This window comes from Dromiciops gliroides, chromosome 4, assembly GCF_019393635.1.
Source record: "Dromiciops gliroides isolate mDroGli1 chromosome 4, mDroGli1.pri, whole genome shotgun sequence".
Taxonomy (NCBI): domain Eukaryota; kingdom Metazoa; phylum Chordata; class Mammalia; order Microbiotheria; family Microbiotheriidae; genus Dromiciops; species Dromiciops gliroides.
Genome location: NC_057864.1, coordinates 109636550 through 109653684, shown reverse-complemented (window position 1 = coordinate 109653684; position 17135 = coordinate 109636550). Strand labels below are relative to the sequence as shown.

General features: G+C 41.8%; 1 protein-coding gene across 2 annotated transcripts in view; it reads right to left on the bottom strand.

The window, feature by feature from the left end:
• TRAF3IP3 (TRAF3 interacting protein 3) overlaps positions 1–16559 on the bottom strand; it is a 36971-nt gene extending 20412 nt beyond the window's left edge. Inside the window, exons 1-7 of one of the 2 annotated variants that reach the window (XM_044004409.1) lie at positions 16378–16559; positions 11081–11470; positions 8571–8712; positions 8324–8387; positions 7952–7976; positions 7435–7464; positions 7247–7342 (exon numbers count right to left, since the gene is read on the bottom strand). In XM_044004409.1, coding sequence (XP_043860344.1) covers positions 7247–7342; positions 7435–7464; positions 7952–7976; positions 8324–8387; positions 8571–8712; positions 11081–11422 — 699 coding nt within the window. In that variant the 5' untranslated portion in view covers positions 11423–11470; positions 16378–16559. Of the gene's footprint in view, positions 1–7246; positions 7343–7434; positions 7465–7951; positions 7977–8323; positions 8388–8570; positions 8713–9297; positions 9385–11080; positions 11471–16377 lie in introns of those variants that run through there. The other variant, XM_044004411.1, reaches the window with a different exon arrangement.
• Between the last annotated feature and the right edge of the window lie 576 nt (positions 16560–17135).

Genomic DNA, 17135 nt, shown 5'->3' with positions numbered 1-17135 from the left:
AATTGGGGTTAAGTGACTTGACCAGGGTCACACAGCTAGTAAGTGTCAAGTGTCTGAGGCCGGATTTGAACTCAGGTCCTCCTGACTCCAGGGCTGGTGCTCTACCCACTGTGCCACCTAGCTGCCCCTAATCTAAGTATTCTTAACCAAAAACCACAAGGGATATAGATAATCATAACAGATAACATAGAGAATTTAAGTTATAGAATGAAAACATTTTACACAAACAGAATTAATGCATCTAGAAGACAATTTGTTGTGAAAAATTTCTTGCCTCATACATCCCTGATAAAAGTTTGATATTCAAGTTATATAGGGAATTAACTTATAAGGCCAAAAGTCATTCCTTAACAGATAAGTGGTCAGAGAATAGAAAAAACTTTTAAAAAATGAAATCAGTCAATAATATACGAATGCTCCAAAACAGAGGTGTCAAACTTTTAGCCCACAAATTGCTGCCTTCAAAACTCGCAAGTGCTGCCTGAACCACGCTAAAATATAATTGGGAAATAGTTAACAAAATCAGTAAAATACAATGCAACATAGATAATGTTAGCGAGGTTTTCGAAGGTATTGTGCTGCTAGCAGGGATCCATTTTTATTTGAATTTGTTACCACTGCTCCAACCCATCAACAAAAGCAAAGCAAATGAAAAGAATTCCAATATTTCACCTCACACCTGCAAATTGGTAAAAATGATAAAAAACAGAAATAGTCAACATACTTTGACCCAAGGAGGTCAAAGACAAAAGGTCCTATATATACCAAACTATTCATCCTCACACTTTTTCTGACCAAAAATTTAAAAAAAATTGAAACAAAAAGCAGTTCCTCATTGATTGGGTAATAGGGAAATAAATGCATTAGAGAGATGAAATATTATATGTCCTTACACTGTAAGAAACAATGAGTACTGACAAATCTGTAGGAACACGAAAGACTTGCGTGAACTGATGCAGGTAAGGTAGAATCAGGAGAACCATATACCCTGTGACTACAGGAATCTAAATGACAAAGTTAAAAGGCAGCTGAACTCAGATTAAATGCAAGGACCAACTCTACTTTGTTTAGAGAGAACAGATAATAACGCTTATCTCATACTTTAGTGTGGGGTAGAGGAATAAGGGAAGTTGGGACTAAAGATGTGAAATGTTACCTAAGGTGTCAAGTGGGGTCTTTTTGCTTTTCTTTTGTTTTAAGGAAGGGTTTGGTGGGTGGTGGGCAGAAGAAAAATCATCCTTTAAAAAGGTGTCCTAAAAGTTGTCTCCTTACCTATTCTAAGGAAAAATATCTAATATTGGTTGCTGATACTGAATGTGAATTTGAGTTAATACATGAACTCTCCCACCTGTATTTGCATTTAAAAATCTCATCTCTTTTTGATAGAATCATAGAATTTAGCACCAGCAGGCACCACCTTAGAGGGCTAGTACAGTCCTCTCATCTAATAGATGAGGAAATTGAGTTCCAACGAGGTAAAAGTGTTCAAAGGTCACATAAGTAGCAAACAGTTATGGCAGCATTCAAACCCAGGTCCTGTCACTCCAGATTCAGTGCTTATTTTGCACTGATGTTAGGACTGGAAGATGCTTCAGAATCCAGCTTGTCCAGTTCCCTTTCTTTTACAACTGAGGGAACAAAAGCTTGCAGACTCCAGGGGGGTCTCCTCGCTCCCAGGCCCTGCTGCCCTTAGCAGTTCACAATTGAAAGCAAATCAGGGTATTAAGTGGGACCAGAAGTCATCCCTTCAATGCATAGTTTAGGATCCCAGATCCCAGGTTTCCCAGATCCCCAAAGCATCTGGGAAATAGACTTATCAGCCCTCTCAGGCTTTGTGTACCATACTCCTGTCAGTCACTTGTGGCAGTAAGATGAAAATGAAAGGAAAAATAAGGGCAAATGAATAGGAAAACAGCCTTCCCCAACAAAAACATACCTGTGGCCTTTAAACAGGTTTCCTGAAAAGAGAGCTTTGAGGGGTCTCAGAAAGTGTATTAGCCCGACAGACTTGTCAAGAAGGGATGATTAATAATCAATTAATTAATCTGTGGAACTGAAATGCAAAATGAAGTTTAACATCTACCTATCATTAAAGTCAGAAACTGCAGATTGGCCTGGACTATACTGTACTGGCTGCCTGGTTTAAATTGCTCAGAATAAAATGTTATTTTTTAAAAATGGGTTATCGGGGCAGCTAGATGGCACAGTGGATAGAGCACGAGCCCTGGAGTCAGGAGGACCTGAGTTCGGATCCGGCCTCAGACACTTAACACTTACTAGCTGTGTGACCCTAGGCAAGTCACTTAACCCCAATTGCCTCACCAAAAAAAAAAAAAAAAAAGAAAAGAAATAACAAAAAATGGGTTATCGAACTTCGGTAAAACATGACCTCATTGTCTTTGCTCCAGACACCAGACATGTGGCTGCAATATTAAAGAAGAAAATGGAAGATAGGACTTTAGTATTGGTGCTGACTTCTATGGGAATGCTACTGAAGAACCTTGAAAAACCAACTACAGATGAACTGCTCCAGATGATAAATACCAATTTTCTAGCTTGACCCAGAAAGAATGTCAGGTTTTTTTTGGCCACTTTCTAGGAGGCATTAGAAAGTAAAAAAAATACAATTTGTGTTAGCATTATCTCCAATCTGTTCTGTTTTTAGGTGGGGAAAAGGCCTTTCTTTATTCCAATTGATAAATGATCAAAGAGTGTGAACAGCTGGTTTTTAAAGGAAGAAATTCAAGGTATCAATAGCTACATGAAAAATTACTATTAGAGAAATGCAAACTAAAACTAAGTTTCCATCTTATACTCTTTAGATTGGCAAAGTTGACAAAGGAAAATGACAGACTGTTGGAGGAACTTGGGAAATAATTAAAATGTGCAGTTGATGGAGTTGTAAATTTGGAATTATCCTCAAAAAAGTTAACCAAGCTGTGCATACCCTCTGATCCAGTGATACCACTATTAGGTCTATACTCTAAAAAGATGAAAGAAGAAAAGAACCCATATATACAAAAGTATTTATAGCAGCTGTTTTTGTGGTTGCAGAGAACTGGAAACTAAGGGGGTACCCATGAATTGAGGAAAGGCTGAACAAATTATGGCATATAAATGTAATGAAATACTATTGTGCTATAAGAAATACTGAAAGGGATGATTTCAGAGACACCTGGGAAAGTTGGTATGAACTGATACAAAGTAAAGTGAGCCGAACTAGGAGAACAATTTATACATATCACAAAATCAAACAGCTTTGAAAGAATTAAGAACTCATATCAATTCAATGCCCAACTACAATGATGAAGGACATTATTTACCTCCTGTCAAAGAGGTGATGGACTCAAGATGCAAGATAAGACATACATTTTTGGACATGGCTAATGTGGGAATTTGTTTTGCTTGACTATGTGTATTTGTTGCAAGACTTCCCTGTCCTTTCTCCTCCAATCCTCCCAAGGTGGGAGGAGGTGGGGAAAAGAAAAAATAACTACTTGTTAATTGAAAAAAAATTTTTTTTTACAAAAGACCATCAATATAGATATTTAAGATCAGATCAAAGTAATTAGGAAGCCCATGATATGTTCATCTTGTGAAGACCTCTCTAGATTTTCAGTTGGACATAATACTTGATCAAGGCAAAGATGACCAACCAATTCCTTATAGCAAGACAGTTACTTCTTGACAACTTTATACCTGCCTATGCAGAACAGAAAATTCCAGTTGTATTCAGATTGCAAACTTGTCTAATACTTCACTGCAGCTTTTGTTAATGATCACATCAGATAGCATCCAAAATACCTGAATGCATAATACTTCATATATGAGAAATCTCACACTGATAAAAGTTAACATGGAAATAGAACATTTTTGAAAAGATAGGCTTATGCATTAAAAATTGCCTGTGAAAAGTCCCTTCCAGTTTTGATCACATGGCCCATCACCTTCTGAAGAATGAATGAATAAATCAATACTATTTTTTTTTTCAAGAGATAGTGACGCATGGAGAGAGCTACTTCAGATGAGGTGAATTTCTTGCTGGTTTAAACTGTTCTGAGCTTCAAAACTTCAGTGCTTTTACAGCAACCCCCAGTATTCCCGAAGGGTTCTCTTCCCACAAACCCTTCACTACCCACCAATGTTCAGCGCTGTGGATGTCAGCTGTTTGGGAGGAATGAGCAGCCTAAGGCAGAGGGACAAAGACCAGCCATACACACCTGGTACTGTTGCTGTTGCGGAGTATGGTCTTCGTAGCACCCGGATTCTTGAAACTGTTTCAGTTTTTCCCCCACTTTGTCCTCGTTCTGTTCACCAGAAACACCACCACCTCACCTCACGGAAGTGTCAAACCGCAGCTCATTTCCCCACACCAGTGCATCTGTGCCAGGGCGGCCAATCCCCTGCCTCCCCACGGACTCCAGATCTCTGCTCATCTTCATTTGGAGATCTCGCCAGATGAAATGCTTAGTTCTCTGCTCACTTTTTTGTCAGCATCCTATAATCTCTCCTTTCCACTGTCCCAAGTAGATTCCACTTCAGGAACACCGCAGGCCTTCCCAGATGAGCCCAGCTTGCAAGGGGTCCCATTAAGTAAAACTAGTGAGAGTCCTCTGGTAGCTAGTATAAGGGAAGCTATTCTGTATGGGGAAGTAGGTTGTATGGAGAGAGGTTGGGGGTTCACCTTACCCAACAAAAGATTATAAACAAACTGCTTGGAGTTTGAGGATGGGCCAGACTCTTAAAATTCTTTTTTTTTTTCCAGGCCATGGAGACTTCTTGATGGGTTATTCATCTTCAGTTAAGCTGAGACGTCTGTTGAGTGGGAGAGCAAGGGCTCTGAGGAGCCCAGTAGAAGAGTCTGAGAAACTTTTGCTTAAAAACAGGAAATTGGGGGAGGGGTGTTACGGGGACTCAGTCAGAGGAACTGTTTCTCCCCATTCCTGAGTCTGGAGTGAAAGCCTTTTCTTCTTCTCTTCCTTGCTAGATGATATTAACCATTTGTCCAGGATCACAAAGCTTGTGAATATCTAGGGCTGGATGTGAATTTAGGCCTGACTCCAGGCCTTGGTCACCTAGCTGCCTCTAGGCTGACTCATCCTGTCAAGTAGTAATTGTGGCATTTTTCTTCTTGAATTTCACACAGATCTTTGTGCATCATCACCTTCTGAATAAATGTTTAATGTTTTCCTACTTTTCAGTATATATTCAGCACTATTCAGGTGTTTTTTTTTTTTTAGGTATATATCTCCCTCATCTCTTGTAATGAGAGTCAGAACTGGATCTCATTCTATCTCTGTTTTGTTTTGTTTGTTTTTTGCAGGGCAATGAGGGTCAAGTGACTTGCCCAGGGTCACTCAGCTAGTAAGTGTCAAGTGTCTGAGGCTGGGTTTGAACTCAGGTCCTCCTGAATCTAGGGCCAGTGCTTTATCCACTGCACCACCTAGCTGCCCCCTCATTCTATCTTTATCTATCCTCCAGTGCCTAGCATATTGTCACATGGATGTTGCTTAAATGCATTGAATTGAATTTATAGATCTCAACTTAATCCAGGAATTTAAGAATCTGAGCTAGCATTTATATAATGCTTTCAGATGTGCACATTACTTTACATATGTTATCTCATTCAGTAAAGAGCCTTGGTGGGTAATTAGGACTGTCTGCTCCAGCCCTATGTCCTCACTTTGCAAAAAAAAAAAAAATGTTTCACTTCCACCCAGCTAAATAAAGATGGCCCTGCAATGTAGCTTATGGCCAAGGGAACACAGAATGAAGTCATATGAAACAACTGAGGGGGTGGAACTAAGCAGAAAGACTGACCTTTCCAGTGCTAGGTTTGGTGCAATTGTACCTCTTTACAACAGCTTAGCTATTCAGGTCTCACTAGCATGCAGAGAATCAACTCTTGAGTTGTAACTCTGGAGTCACAGGATTTGAGTTTATAACATGCTTCTGACACTAGTTACTTTGGCTGAGTAACTTCATCTCTCTGGGCCTCAGTTTCTTCATCTGTAAATCAAGATAGTTGAACTAGGTGCCTCTGTGGACCCTTCTGACCATACATCTATGATCTTATCCATCTGCATAATGAAAGTGAGCAGGAATGCAGATAACTCAAACTCCTTTCATCTAAAATATTTTTCTTTGTGTCATTGACCAACCTTAACCATACCAGAAAATCTGGGTTCTGGTCATTTGGTTCTAGTCATCTGTAACCTTTGGGGCCTCAGGTTTCCTTATTTGTATAAATGGGTTGGATTTGATTGGTAAATTCACTAAAAGTGCTAACATTTTATTGCTTTGTATAGACTAAGGAAATGAGTTTGCACTGACTGAGTAATTACTAGATGGGTGGCAGGAAGAGGTAACCATAGAATGCACTCTGGTGCAGTGGAAAGAACACTAGATGAGGAATGAGATGACGGGTTTAATCTTGACTTTGTCACTGACTCCTTGTGTGGTCTCCTTGGGTAGGGCACCCCTCTTCTGGCCTCTGTAAAATGAGAGTTTTAGCATAGGTCTGTAAGTTATCCCTTCTGTCTGTGACAGTCTGTGCTCCTGTGAATATTTGAGTAGGAGGGTGAGGGATGGAACTGGTTTGGTTAATTCTGACTTTGGATGAGCTGGGAATCAGACTCATTGTTCCATATGGGGATAATTGAAATTTGATTGCAGTCAGTGTTTAGAAAACTTTGTTCATTTGTTTTGTTGAAAGAAGAAATGGGAGATTCTTATTCCTGGTAGATCCCCCAACTTCTCTTTCCATGGCAACATTATCTTGAGCTGAGACTCAAGAGGAGGGTTCTGTTTGTACTCATTGCGGGGGCTTGCTTTACAACCTGAGAAGCTGTTCAGCATCTCTGGGCCTCAGCTTTCCCCCACCCTTCCAGATGCCCTTTCCAAAAGTGGTTTTAAACATCTTAGCTTAGCATTCAAAGCCCTTCATGGTCTGTTTCTAGCCTGGCCTATCTTTTCCGATATTTCACATTAATCCCTGTCACACTCTGGCTTCTTTAATTATTCACATGAGGTATCACCTTAGTTGTTGTTCTCTCCCTCTTCAAGTTATTTTGACTTTGTGTACACTTTGTTGTATGACTTAGTAGAATGTAATCCCCTTGTGGGCAGGGACTGTTTCCTGCTTTGTCTTTGTTTGAACCTATGAGAGTGCTTTGCATAAAACAGCTGCCTGATACGTGCTTGTTGAACCAAATGGGCCACAGGCATGGAAAGGGATTGTTCTTACCTTCCAGGACCTGTCCGAAGCTTGAAGCAGTGTAGACAAGAGCTCTTGGAGAACCACCATCTTGTGCTTCAGAACCAACTCCCTCTGTAGGGCTTCCTGAAAGTGAAATGAAACAAGGATAAATTAAACTGAGAGGGATAATAGGGTTTGATTGGTAGGGGTGGGTTGGGTGCTGGCTTATTACTTACTTTGAGGTAGTCAGAAAGCTGGATAATTTCCTAAGGAGAAAGAGAAAGATATTTTTTAGAAAAACCCCTTAATATCCATGACCTCTAGTAGGTCACAAGCAGGGTTGAAGTGTGTGTGTATGTACATGTGTTTAGCACATGGTAGACACTTAACAGATGCTTGTTGATTATGTGTGACCTTAAGCAAGTGGTACAGTGGAAAGAGCATTGGATTTGAAATCACTTAATAAATGCTTTTTCACTCATACTCACTCACTCACTCACTCATTCATTTGAATCCTGGTTTTGTTATTTTCTACCAGTATGATTCTGGGAAAGTCACTTAACCTGTATCAGTTCTTCATCTGTAAAATGAAGCAGTTGGATCAAATGATCTCGTAGGTCCTTTCTAACTTTTGATATCCATCCTGGATTTTACCAGGGTTGTATTTTGGGCCCATGTTTTTTTGTCCAACTGCCTCGTTAATTCCTCTACTTTATAAGGAGTGTGTCCTATTCCAGTCTAGGTTTCTCTTACCTTATCCAGGACTGCAATTCCACAACTGAGAAAAGAAAAAAAAATAAAAGGAGATGGGTATTGAATTTGGGCAACTGGGTCAAAGAAACACAAAGTTCCGTGCACCCCTTCCATTCTATTCTTTCCCATAGGCCATGGTTCCTTTCTTTCCTTCTAATATTCAGGGAAAGGAATACGCACACATACATATATACACATATATATATATATATATACACATAACTATAGATATACATACATACATACATATACACGTTTATAGTCTCTACCCTCTCCCATCCTTTGGGAGCACATGTGGTATAGAAGAAGTCTGACTAGGGGAAGAGAAATGTGAGGGATTTGGGACTAGGAAATAACCATGGAAATACTCACTTGGTTTGCTGGCTGGCATCATTTTTAATGGTCAGTTGTACTCCTAATGACTGTGTCTGTGTACCTGAGGAAGACAGAGCAGTAGGGGAGAAGACTTGTTGGGGTGAAGCTCTGACCCCGAAACTGTTGGAGGAAAAGGAGATAATGGTTCTGGAGAAAGAGCAGCTGGGGAGGATAGTATCCATTGCCAGTAAGAAGGGGTCATTGCATGGCCTTATACCACTGGGGGAAAAGATCTTCTTCATACCTTGATGGATTGTGAGTGGCTTTTTGACTAGCACCTCTACTGGTAAGACTTTGCTAGTAGAAGGATGATCAGAAGAATCTTTGTGGTTTCCTGGGGCAGGATGGTGTTGGATTGAAAAGACCTTGGTGCTGGTCTCAAATTCCTGCAAATAATGGTGATAAAAGGAGATGATAAAGACCAATTCCCCAAACCTCAGGAGACTTTCCAACCTGCTACAAAGAAGTGAATTAGAAATTTGCTTAGATTTTAGGCTTAGGAACTCTCTGAATGACTCAAGAAAACTTTGTTTTTACTTATTTCCCTGCCCTGGTTTTCAAGGTACTAGAGTCATTCTAGAAATTAACCTTTCTTGACAAGGAAAATGAACATCTCAGTCATCCCTTTAATTCTAGGCAGTCCTATTGCGCCCTACTTTTCAAGCAGAAGATAGGGCTGTCTAATGGTTTGTGCTCTTCCAGACCAGTCTTTCATTGATCCATTCACAATATTTGGGGTCCTTGTAGTTCTTTATATATGGTTTACATAGCCATCATGATGCAGTGGTTTAAACACTGGACCAAGCAAGAATCAGGAAATGTGGTCTCAGCTCTCTTACAAACTAGCTTTGTGACCTTGGTGAGGCACTTAACTTGAAGAGAGATGAGTCAGGTATGGCGGTATGGGGGTATATCTATGTTATCCCATTTACCAGGGTGTTGGTGGATACCCTGAGTTTGGAAATTCTGACCTGCAGTGGGTTTAGCTGATCAAGTGTCTGCACTGAGTCCAGAATCAATATGGTGAGTTCCCCAGGGTGGTACATTCACCAGCTTTCCTGAGGAGGAGTGAACCTGTCCAGGTAAGATATTGAACAGGTCAAGGGATGTCACTCAGTAGTGGGATCAGGCTTCTGAGAAGCCCTTGAACTTCCAGTCTGAGCAAGAGAAGGAAAGCCAGTCTTTAAAAATGAAAAGATAAAAAAGAAACTAGATGAATGTTTGTCATGGACATTTTAGATGGGATTCATAATTTGGTCTAGACCACCTATGAGATCCCTTCCAACTCTAAGAGTCTATGTCATTTTCTATGCCTCAGGTTTCTCACCAATAAAATGGTTGAGTGTTCTGGACACTGAAGGCATGCTTATCAAATGAGATTCTTATTTGGGAGGATTAAGGAATAGTCTGGATGGCAGAATTAGGATCAAGTCAAATCAATGAACATTTAAGTCAACAAGCATTGTCAAAAATACAAAGACAAGCTAGAACAATGAGATGGCACTTAAGTAAAAAAAATCAATGGCATGAATAAAAAAACGTAAAGAGGGACATGGTTAGAATGCAGTTCCAGAATTTTAGCAGACTGCAGTGTCAATAAGAATCAGCATTGTGCTAGGACAGACAGAAAAGAAAGTTGCAATAAATAATGGGGGCATAGCATTCAAAATTAGGCCTTATTATATTATACCCTGGACAGGCCAAATCTGAACAATGTGTTCAGTTCTACACTTTAGGAGGGACATTGACAAGCCTAATATCCAGAGAAGGATAATCAAGATAGCAAGGAGCTTCCAAACCATGCCACATAAGCATCAGTTAAAGGAACTGGAGAGATTTAGTCTAATGAAGAGGAAATTTTTGTGGGGTTGGGGTCCCAGAGAGGTCCAACGGGATAGTTCTTTTCAAATAATCTAAGTGCTATCTTTTGGACAGAATCGAGAGGACAGAACTAGGACCAATGGATGGAAATTAAAAGAAGGCAGCTTTTGGCCCAATATAAAGAAAACAATTCCTCAATTAGAGCTGCGAATCATTGGAAGTGTCCAAATAGAGACTGAGTGATCTTTTATCAGGAATTCTGCAGAGAAAATTTATGTTTCAGGTAGAGGTTGTACTAGATGATTTCTGATATTCTTCCTAATTCTCACCATCTATCATGCTGAGCATTGCACTAAAAAGGGCCAAAAAGTCCAGGGAATCTTATCAGATTCAGAGACTCAAAGGAAAGGAAACTGATGAGTGACTGGAAAGGTGGGAGATTGGATACTCTGGTAGCTAATTTCATTTTCGCAGGGAGGGTAAAAAACCCTTTCACTGTATTATCGCTATAATCTTCTCTTCTATATTATCTGTACCAAGGGAGGATATGTATTTGATATAGTTTAGGAAGATCTTCAAGAAGTTTTGAAATAAAAAGAGTTGGCCAGGCCTGCTGGTATACAATCATAAGCCTGCTACCAGGGAGGCTGAGGTTCCTGGATGGCTTGGGCTTGGGAATTCTGAGCTGCAGTAGATCTGAAGTGTCTGTACTGAGTCCAATATGAATACAGTGAGCCCCCAGAAGCAGAAAGTTGGCTGAGGATTCTGATTAGCTTAGTCATGTTAAACTGCAGCTTTACTATGTAGCTAAAGGAAAGGGAATTGATTTAAAATCACTTTTAAGTGAGTTTATTCTCTGTCTTCCTCACCCCGCCCTCCCCTGGTCCCAGACTAGTACAAATAGTGTGGAGAACATCCCTTCTTAGTGGCTACCTGTTGTTCCAATGATGACGCCATGCCATAGCAGCAGATGGGAAAGTCGATGTCATCTTCTTGGCTTTCTTGTCTTAAGAGCCCCTGGGTCTCAGATAATGAGCCTTTCACCTTCTCTTCTTCCACCTCCAAGTTCCTTCTCTTAAGAAATTGTTGTTGACGAGGGCTCTGGGTCTGCTCGTTGGGAGGCCTTCTTTTGGTCCTCCTCATTTGACGACACGTGGTCACATTGAGGCGGCGGCGACGGCTCTCTCTGGTCTCTTGTCGACGCTCACACTTGGCCTCATAGGTCTCAGTGCGATGGGCTGGTCCAGCTGATGCTCTGGGGTCTGGGTAGATCATGATGCTTTAGTGACACGTCCTCTTGGTTCCTAGGACAGCTGTCTTATCCTAGAGTCAGCCAAGAGGCATGAAGAGGGATGAGGATTTTGTATGAGTGGAGAAGAAAAACCAAACAACCAAACAACCCCCGCTGCCCATATCCTTTTCCTGTAAGGAAGAGGGATATACATGGAGAGAGTGGAGTTCTGTTCTGGAGTCTGACCTCCTGAATCCATTGACAAGTTCTGTCTCCTAATAGGCAAGTTCCTACTTCTCTCTTGCCTTCAGTCTACCCTTGCAAAATGGGAACTGTTATCTTCCCTTTTCCATCCTTTTTAGTCAGGAATACCATGAACATGGATTAAATTAAAACTGTAATGAGTTTTCAGATTTTCAGAGATGTGAGTCATTATTTGAGGCCAGACTTCATTTTTTAAAAAATAAATTTCTATTAAATAAATAAACAAACAAACAAATGAATGAATAAATTTTTGTTCATATCTTTAGTTTTATATCTCCTAGATTTTCCAACATCTCTCCATGCCCCCTCCTGGAAAGCCATTTCTTTTCTTTTTTTTTTCTTTCTTTTTAAGATTTTTTGCAGGGCAATGGGGGTTAAGTGATTTGCCCAGGGTCACACAAGCTAGTAAGTGTCAAGTGTCTGAGGCTGGATTTGAACTCAGGTACTCCTGAATCCAGGGCCGGTGCTCTATCAACTGCTCCACCTAGCTGCCCCCCCGAAAGCCATTTCTTGTAACAAACACAAAAGTTCTGCAAAATGAACTAAACTGCTGAAAAAGTGTCCTACTGCATGCAGTGTTCCACATTCAGAGTTCCCACATCTGCCATGAAGGAGAAGGGGAGAGAACAAGCCTTTATTAAATGCCTACTATGTGCCAGTCACTGTGCTAAGCACTTTACATTTGATCCTCACAACAACTCAGGGAATTTGGTGCTATTTTACATTTTACAGTTGAAGAAACTGAGGCAAACAGGTGAAGTGACTCTCCCAGGGTCACACAGCTAGTAAGTGTCCAAGGTCACATTTGAACTCAGGTCTTCCTGACTCCAGACCCAGTGTTTTATCCATTTTGGCTAGCTGCACTTAACAGTGGAGGTCAATCTTCATTTTTCCAGGGCCTTCATAAGATTTACTTGAAATTTACCTTTTTTGTTCTCTGGACTCTCTAGTGTTCTACCCTGAGAAGGGAGTCAACATCTTCCCTCCCTGCCCTCCTTATAGAACAGACCATTACTAGAGGCTGTCAATGCCTGTTCCTAAGGCGGGTAAGACTGCTCCCAGCCAAAGTCCCACAGCATGAATCCCATTGCTGTCCCTCCAGGGTCGAGCCCTTAAATCAGTGTTCCTCTTCCATCTCAAACCCCAGTCTCAGCTCATGAGGCAGGACCTGACTTTTAGCTCCATTTCAAGTAATCATTGTTATTGTTGTTGTTTGTCCTTCATTTTTTAAGAGGACCCATCAGGGTGATCTCATGACTTGCAGTGAATTGGATTTTAAGTGAGGGAGGGCTATGCAAAGTCGCCAACCTCACTCTTTCCTCCAGAGTTATTTGGGTCCAGTGGCAAGATAAACATCAGGATGCCTGGAGATGGCCCAGGATTTTTTTTAAAAGGTAATTGGTGGGGTAGCTAGGTGGCACAGTGGATAGAGCACTGGCCCTGGAGTCAGGAGGCCTGAGTTCAAATGTGACCTCAGACACTTAATACTTACTGGCTGTGTGACCCTGGGCAAGTCACTTAACCCCAATTGCCTCACCCAAAAAAAAAGGTAATTGGGGTAAAGTGACTTGCTCAGGGTCTCACATCTAGTAAGTATCTGAGGTGAGATTTGAACTCAGGTCCTCCTGACTCCAGGGTCAGTGTTCTATCCACTGTACAAACTAACTGCCCCAAGTAATCATTAAGCATTTTTTAGGATGACTGTTATATGCATAGAAGGGTAGCATTCAAGCCTCAGATTTCAATTACTGGTTCAATAGCCATAGAAAAGGGACTCCTTTTTAAAGGCAATCATAGCCTACTAAGGCTGGGCCTCTCTCTTTCCTAAACATCTCTTAGAACTGCCTGCCAACCCTCCCTGGATCATATACGCTTAGCATCACCAAACTTCATCAGACCATGAGATTATAGATTTAGTGCTAACTCCCCCAAGTACCCTTGCCAGGGGCAGAGAGGTCATACTGCTATACCTTTGTATGGTCTCACTTCTGATATAATGTCTAGCACCCAGGCCTAAGGCTCTTGTTTTTTCCTCTTCTCCCCTCCTATTCCCCTTCCCCCACCCCCAACTCTTGCCCCACCTACCTTCCCTCTACATCCTGCCTTGTGGTTATTATACAGGCCTTTCATTTCCCTCTCTAGCAGCTGCTGAAATAGAGATGGATGGACCACAGTGAATTTAAGCCTGCTTTAGTTTAGGGGAAATTGTGCATCCTGTCCTTTCCTCTCACTGGCTACCTTAGGAGGTGATATTCACTAGACTGGGTGGGGAGTGGATACTTGCCCGAAGTTTGAGGTGGCCTGTAATCTTTGGGCCGGGTGAAGATTGGGGAGTAGCTGGGGCATAGTTGCTGTCCAGGCTGGACAAAATCAGGTAGGCTCAGACATGACTGGGACAGGAAGAGGGTGATTGGGAGGTGGGGGACAAGCTTCCTGAAGCCCACTTTGTCAGAGGTGGTGTTCTAGGCCATCACCCTATCCTGCCTCTGACTTTTGCTGATTCTTACTGATGCCAATTGACTCCTAGGGTCTGTAGCTGAGGTAAATGATCTGAATAATTGAGATGACTCCCCTTCCTCCCACTATGGAGGATTATAGAGATTGTGGCAGAACAGAGGGAGATGGCAGATGACAGCTAGAGAAGCTCAGCTGGCTACACTGATCCAATTAATTGCTCAGCTCCCCACTTCCCAATGGGGAGGTATAATGAGTGACCAAAGAGGGGGTCATGATGTAAAGGTCTCCTCAAAAAAGGGAAATTTCCTAGATTCCTGTGGTCTCAGAACTTTTCCTAGCTTTGTCCTGTCCCTATATCATTGTTTATGTGTACTTACAGATGTGATAATCTCAACTGCTAACATTTGTATAGGCTGGCTCCATGCCAGGAATATGTACATATTGTTTCCCCTGACAGAATGGAAACTCTGACTCCTTGAGGATAGAGACTTGTGTCACTTTTGTTTGTATTCCTAACTCTTGGCACACTAGAAGACCTTGTGGATCGATCAATTGATTGACATATTCAGCCTCTGAGGCAGTATCTTCTGGACAGTAGTGAACGGAGCTGTCCGTGGCCCTAGAGAGATATCTCTGTCTCTGTCTCTTCAGGCAGCAGAATGATGACCCAAGAATCTTCCTAATCAATGGGGATTTCCCAGAACTAGGAAGCCTGCTGGTCTAGGCAAGGGAAGAGAAAAGAAATAGAGAGCCTGTGGTACTCTGTATTCTGACTGGTTCATAGTAGGGCCAGAAGGAGGAGATCCTTGCTCTTGGTTAAGTGTCTGGTTTGTGGCATCTGGGTAGAATACCTGGTGCTCAGTTAGTAGTGTGGGCTGCATTGAGGCCAGGAAGGGAAGCTGTGGTATTGTTGCTTCCCCTCTTCCAATCCTCCTTCCTAGGAAGAAGTGTGTTAAGGGTCTGGCACTCTGAAAGGATGGGGAAGTTTATATCTTTTCTCACCTGGGTTAGCACTCCACTGGACTATGCTCTCCCTCTGGGAGAGCAATTTCTGAGGGACTTTATGTTAACAGGTCAGTTTGCTGAATCATCAGGACTTCCTGCATGACTAAGGGCCTTGTCTGTCTCTAGTCTTAGGAGTTAGAGATAGGAGGGGAAAACCTCTGAAAGGCAACATGGAATAAAGGATAAAATGCCTGATCTGGAGTAAGGAAGTTGTCCTCACCATCATCATCATTGTTGTTGTTGAGTTGTTTCAGTCATGTTTGACTCTTTGTGGCCCTGTTTTTTGTTTTGCTTTGTTCTGATTTTTTGCAACGAAACTGAAGTAGTTTGCCATTTCCTTCTCCAGCTCATTTTATAGGTGAGGAAACTGAAGCAAACTGTTAAGTGACTTACCCAGGGTCACACAGCTAATAAATGTCCGAGGCCAAATTTGAACTCAGGAAGATGAGTCTTTCTGATTCCAAGCCCAGCACTCTATCCACTGCGACACCTAGCTGCCCAAAGTAAGGAAGATCTGGGTTCAAATCTTGCCTTAACTATTTACAAGCTATATGCTCCTGAATAACTCAACTGATCTCTTTTGGTTTCAGTCCCTTACCTATAAAAATGAGGGGCTTGAACTAGATTGTCTCTGGGATTCACTTTTAGCTCTAAATATGAGTTTCCACAGTCCCTTCAACAGGAGCTTGCAGAAGAGCCACTGCTTCATAGTTAATATATGCAATTCAGGCTAGAAGGGAGCTTTGAAAGAGCTTGTCCTCCATTTACCTGTTTTCAAATAGCCTGATCCCTAAGCCTTTCTAAGGGACAATTGTATTTCATTCACTCATCAAAACCGAAGAGTTATGCAGGAAGGAGTAGTAGGAAAGAGTAGGAATTTGTAATCAGAGGTCTCTTCCACTTAGGACTTAGTACCCACTGGGCAAGTCACTTAATCTCTCTGGGCCTTAGCTGCCTTATCTATAAAATGAGGGGGTTGGGCTAGATGAACTCTAAATCTGTGATCCTATACGATCTTGTGAATATATATTTGTCTCCTTTCTTCCATATCATATAGAGGAGAGATGGAAGCTACTCTTTGCCCCACTGACTGGAGCTTTTGGAATTTAACTCTATTTTTATTCCTGCTCGTCAGATCACCCCGCAGTATTCATTTGTGTTTCTTTCTTCTGCCTCAGGAAGATTGAACTTGAAGGCCTCCTCTGACCCACCCCAAAGTCAGAGGCCAAAATATGTATATGGGCAAAAACACACACGCTTCTTCCCCAGTTACCTTTTTGTCTTGGATGCTTTCGGGCCAGCAGCAGAAAGAAGTCTTCTCAGGAGCAACGATGTTGGGGCCTCGAACATTCCCGTTCTCTAGGGCATCATCAGGTTTGGCTCTGGTCTCAGATGGGGCAAGAGAAATGGGTGAAGTTTGGGGTTTTCAATCCGCCGTTCCAATCCTTGCTGACATTTCCCTCCTCCACCGACCTTTCTTTTTTCAGTAGTCCTGTTGAAACAGGAAACAGATGAAGTCACAGCGCTTACAAACCCCAGTTCCTCTCTTACTTATTGGTATGGCGAGGGGGAAACCCTCAGTCCTTGAAGCCTCAAGGACTGGGTGTTGGAGTCTCTCTGTTTTGTTGGGTCTGATTGTCCTTTCCTGGCTATCTTTCTCTTCTGGCTGCTGCCTCTGCTAAATTGTGGGGTAGCTGTGCAGGGAGTTTTCATTTTGGGAATGGAAGAAGATGATACTGTGGGTCTGGGTTAAATGTTGTGTTTCTTTTTTTTTTTTTTTTCAAGCAATGGGGGTTAAGCGACTTGCCCAGGGTCACACAGCTAATAAGTGTCAAGTGTCTGAGGACGGATTTGAACTCAGGTACTCCTGAATCCAGGGCCAGTGCTTTAACCACTGCGCCATCTAGCTGCCTCTAAATGTTGTGTTTCTGAAAAAGACAGATGACCTAGAATGTTTTTATGGATATCTTTTGGTTTTACATCATTATCATTTCCAAATGTAACCCCCCCCCTTTTTTCTCCTCTGCCTAG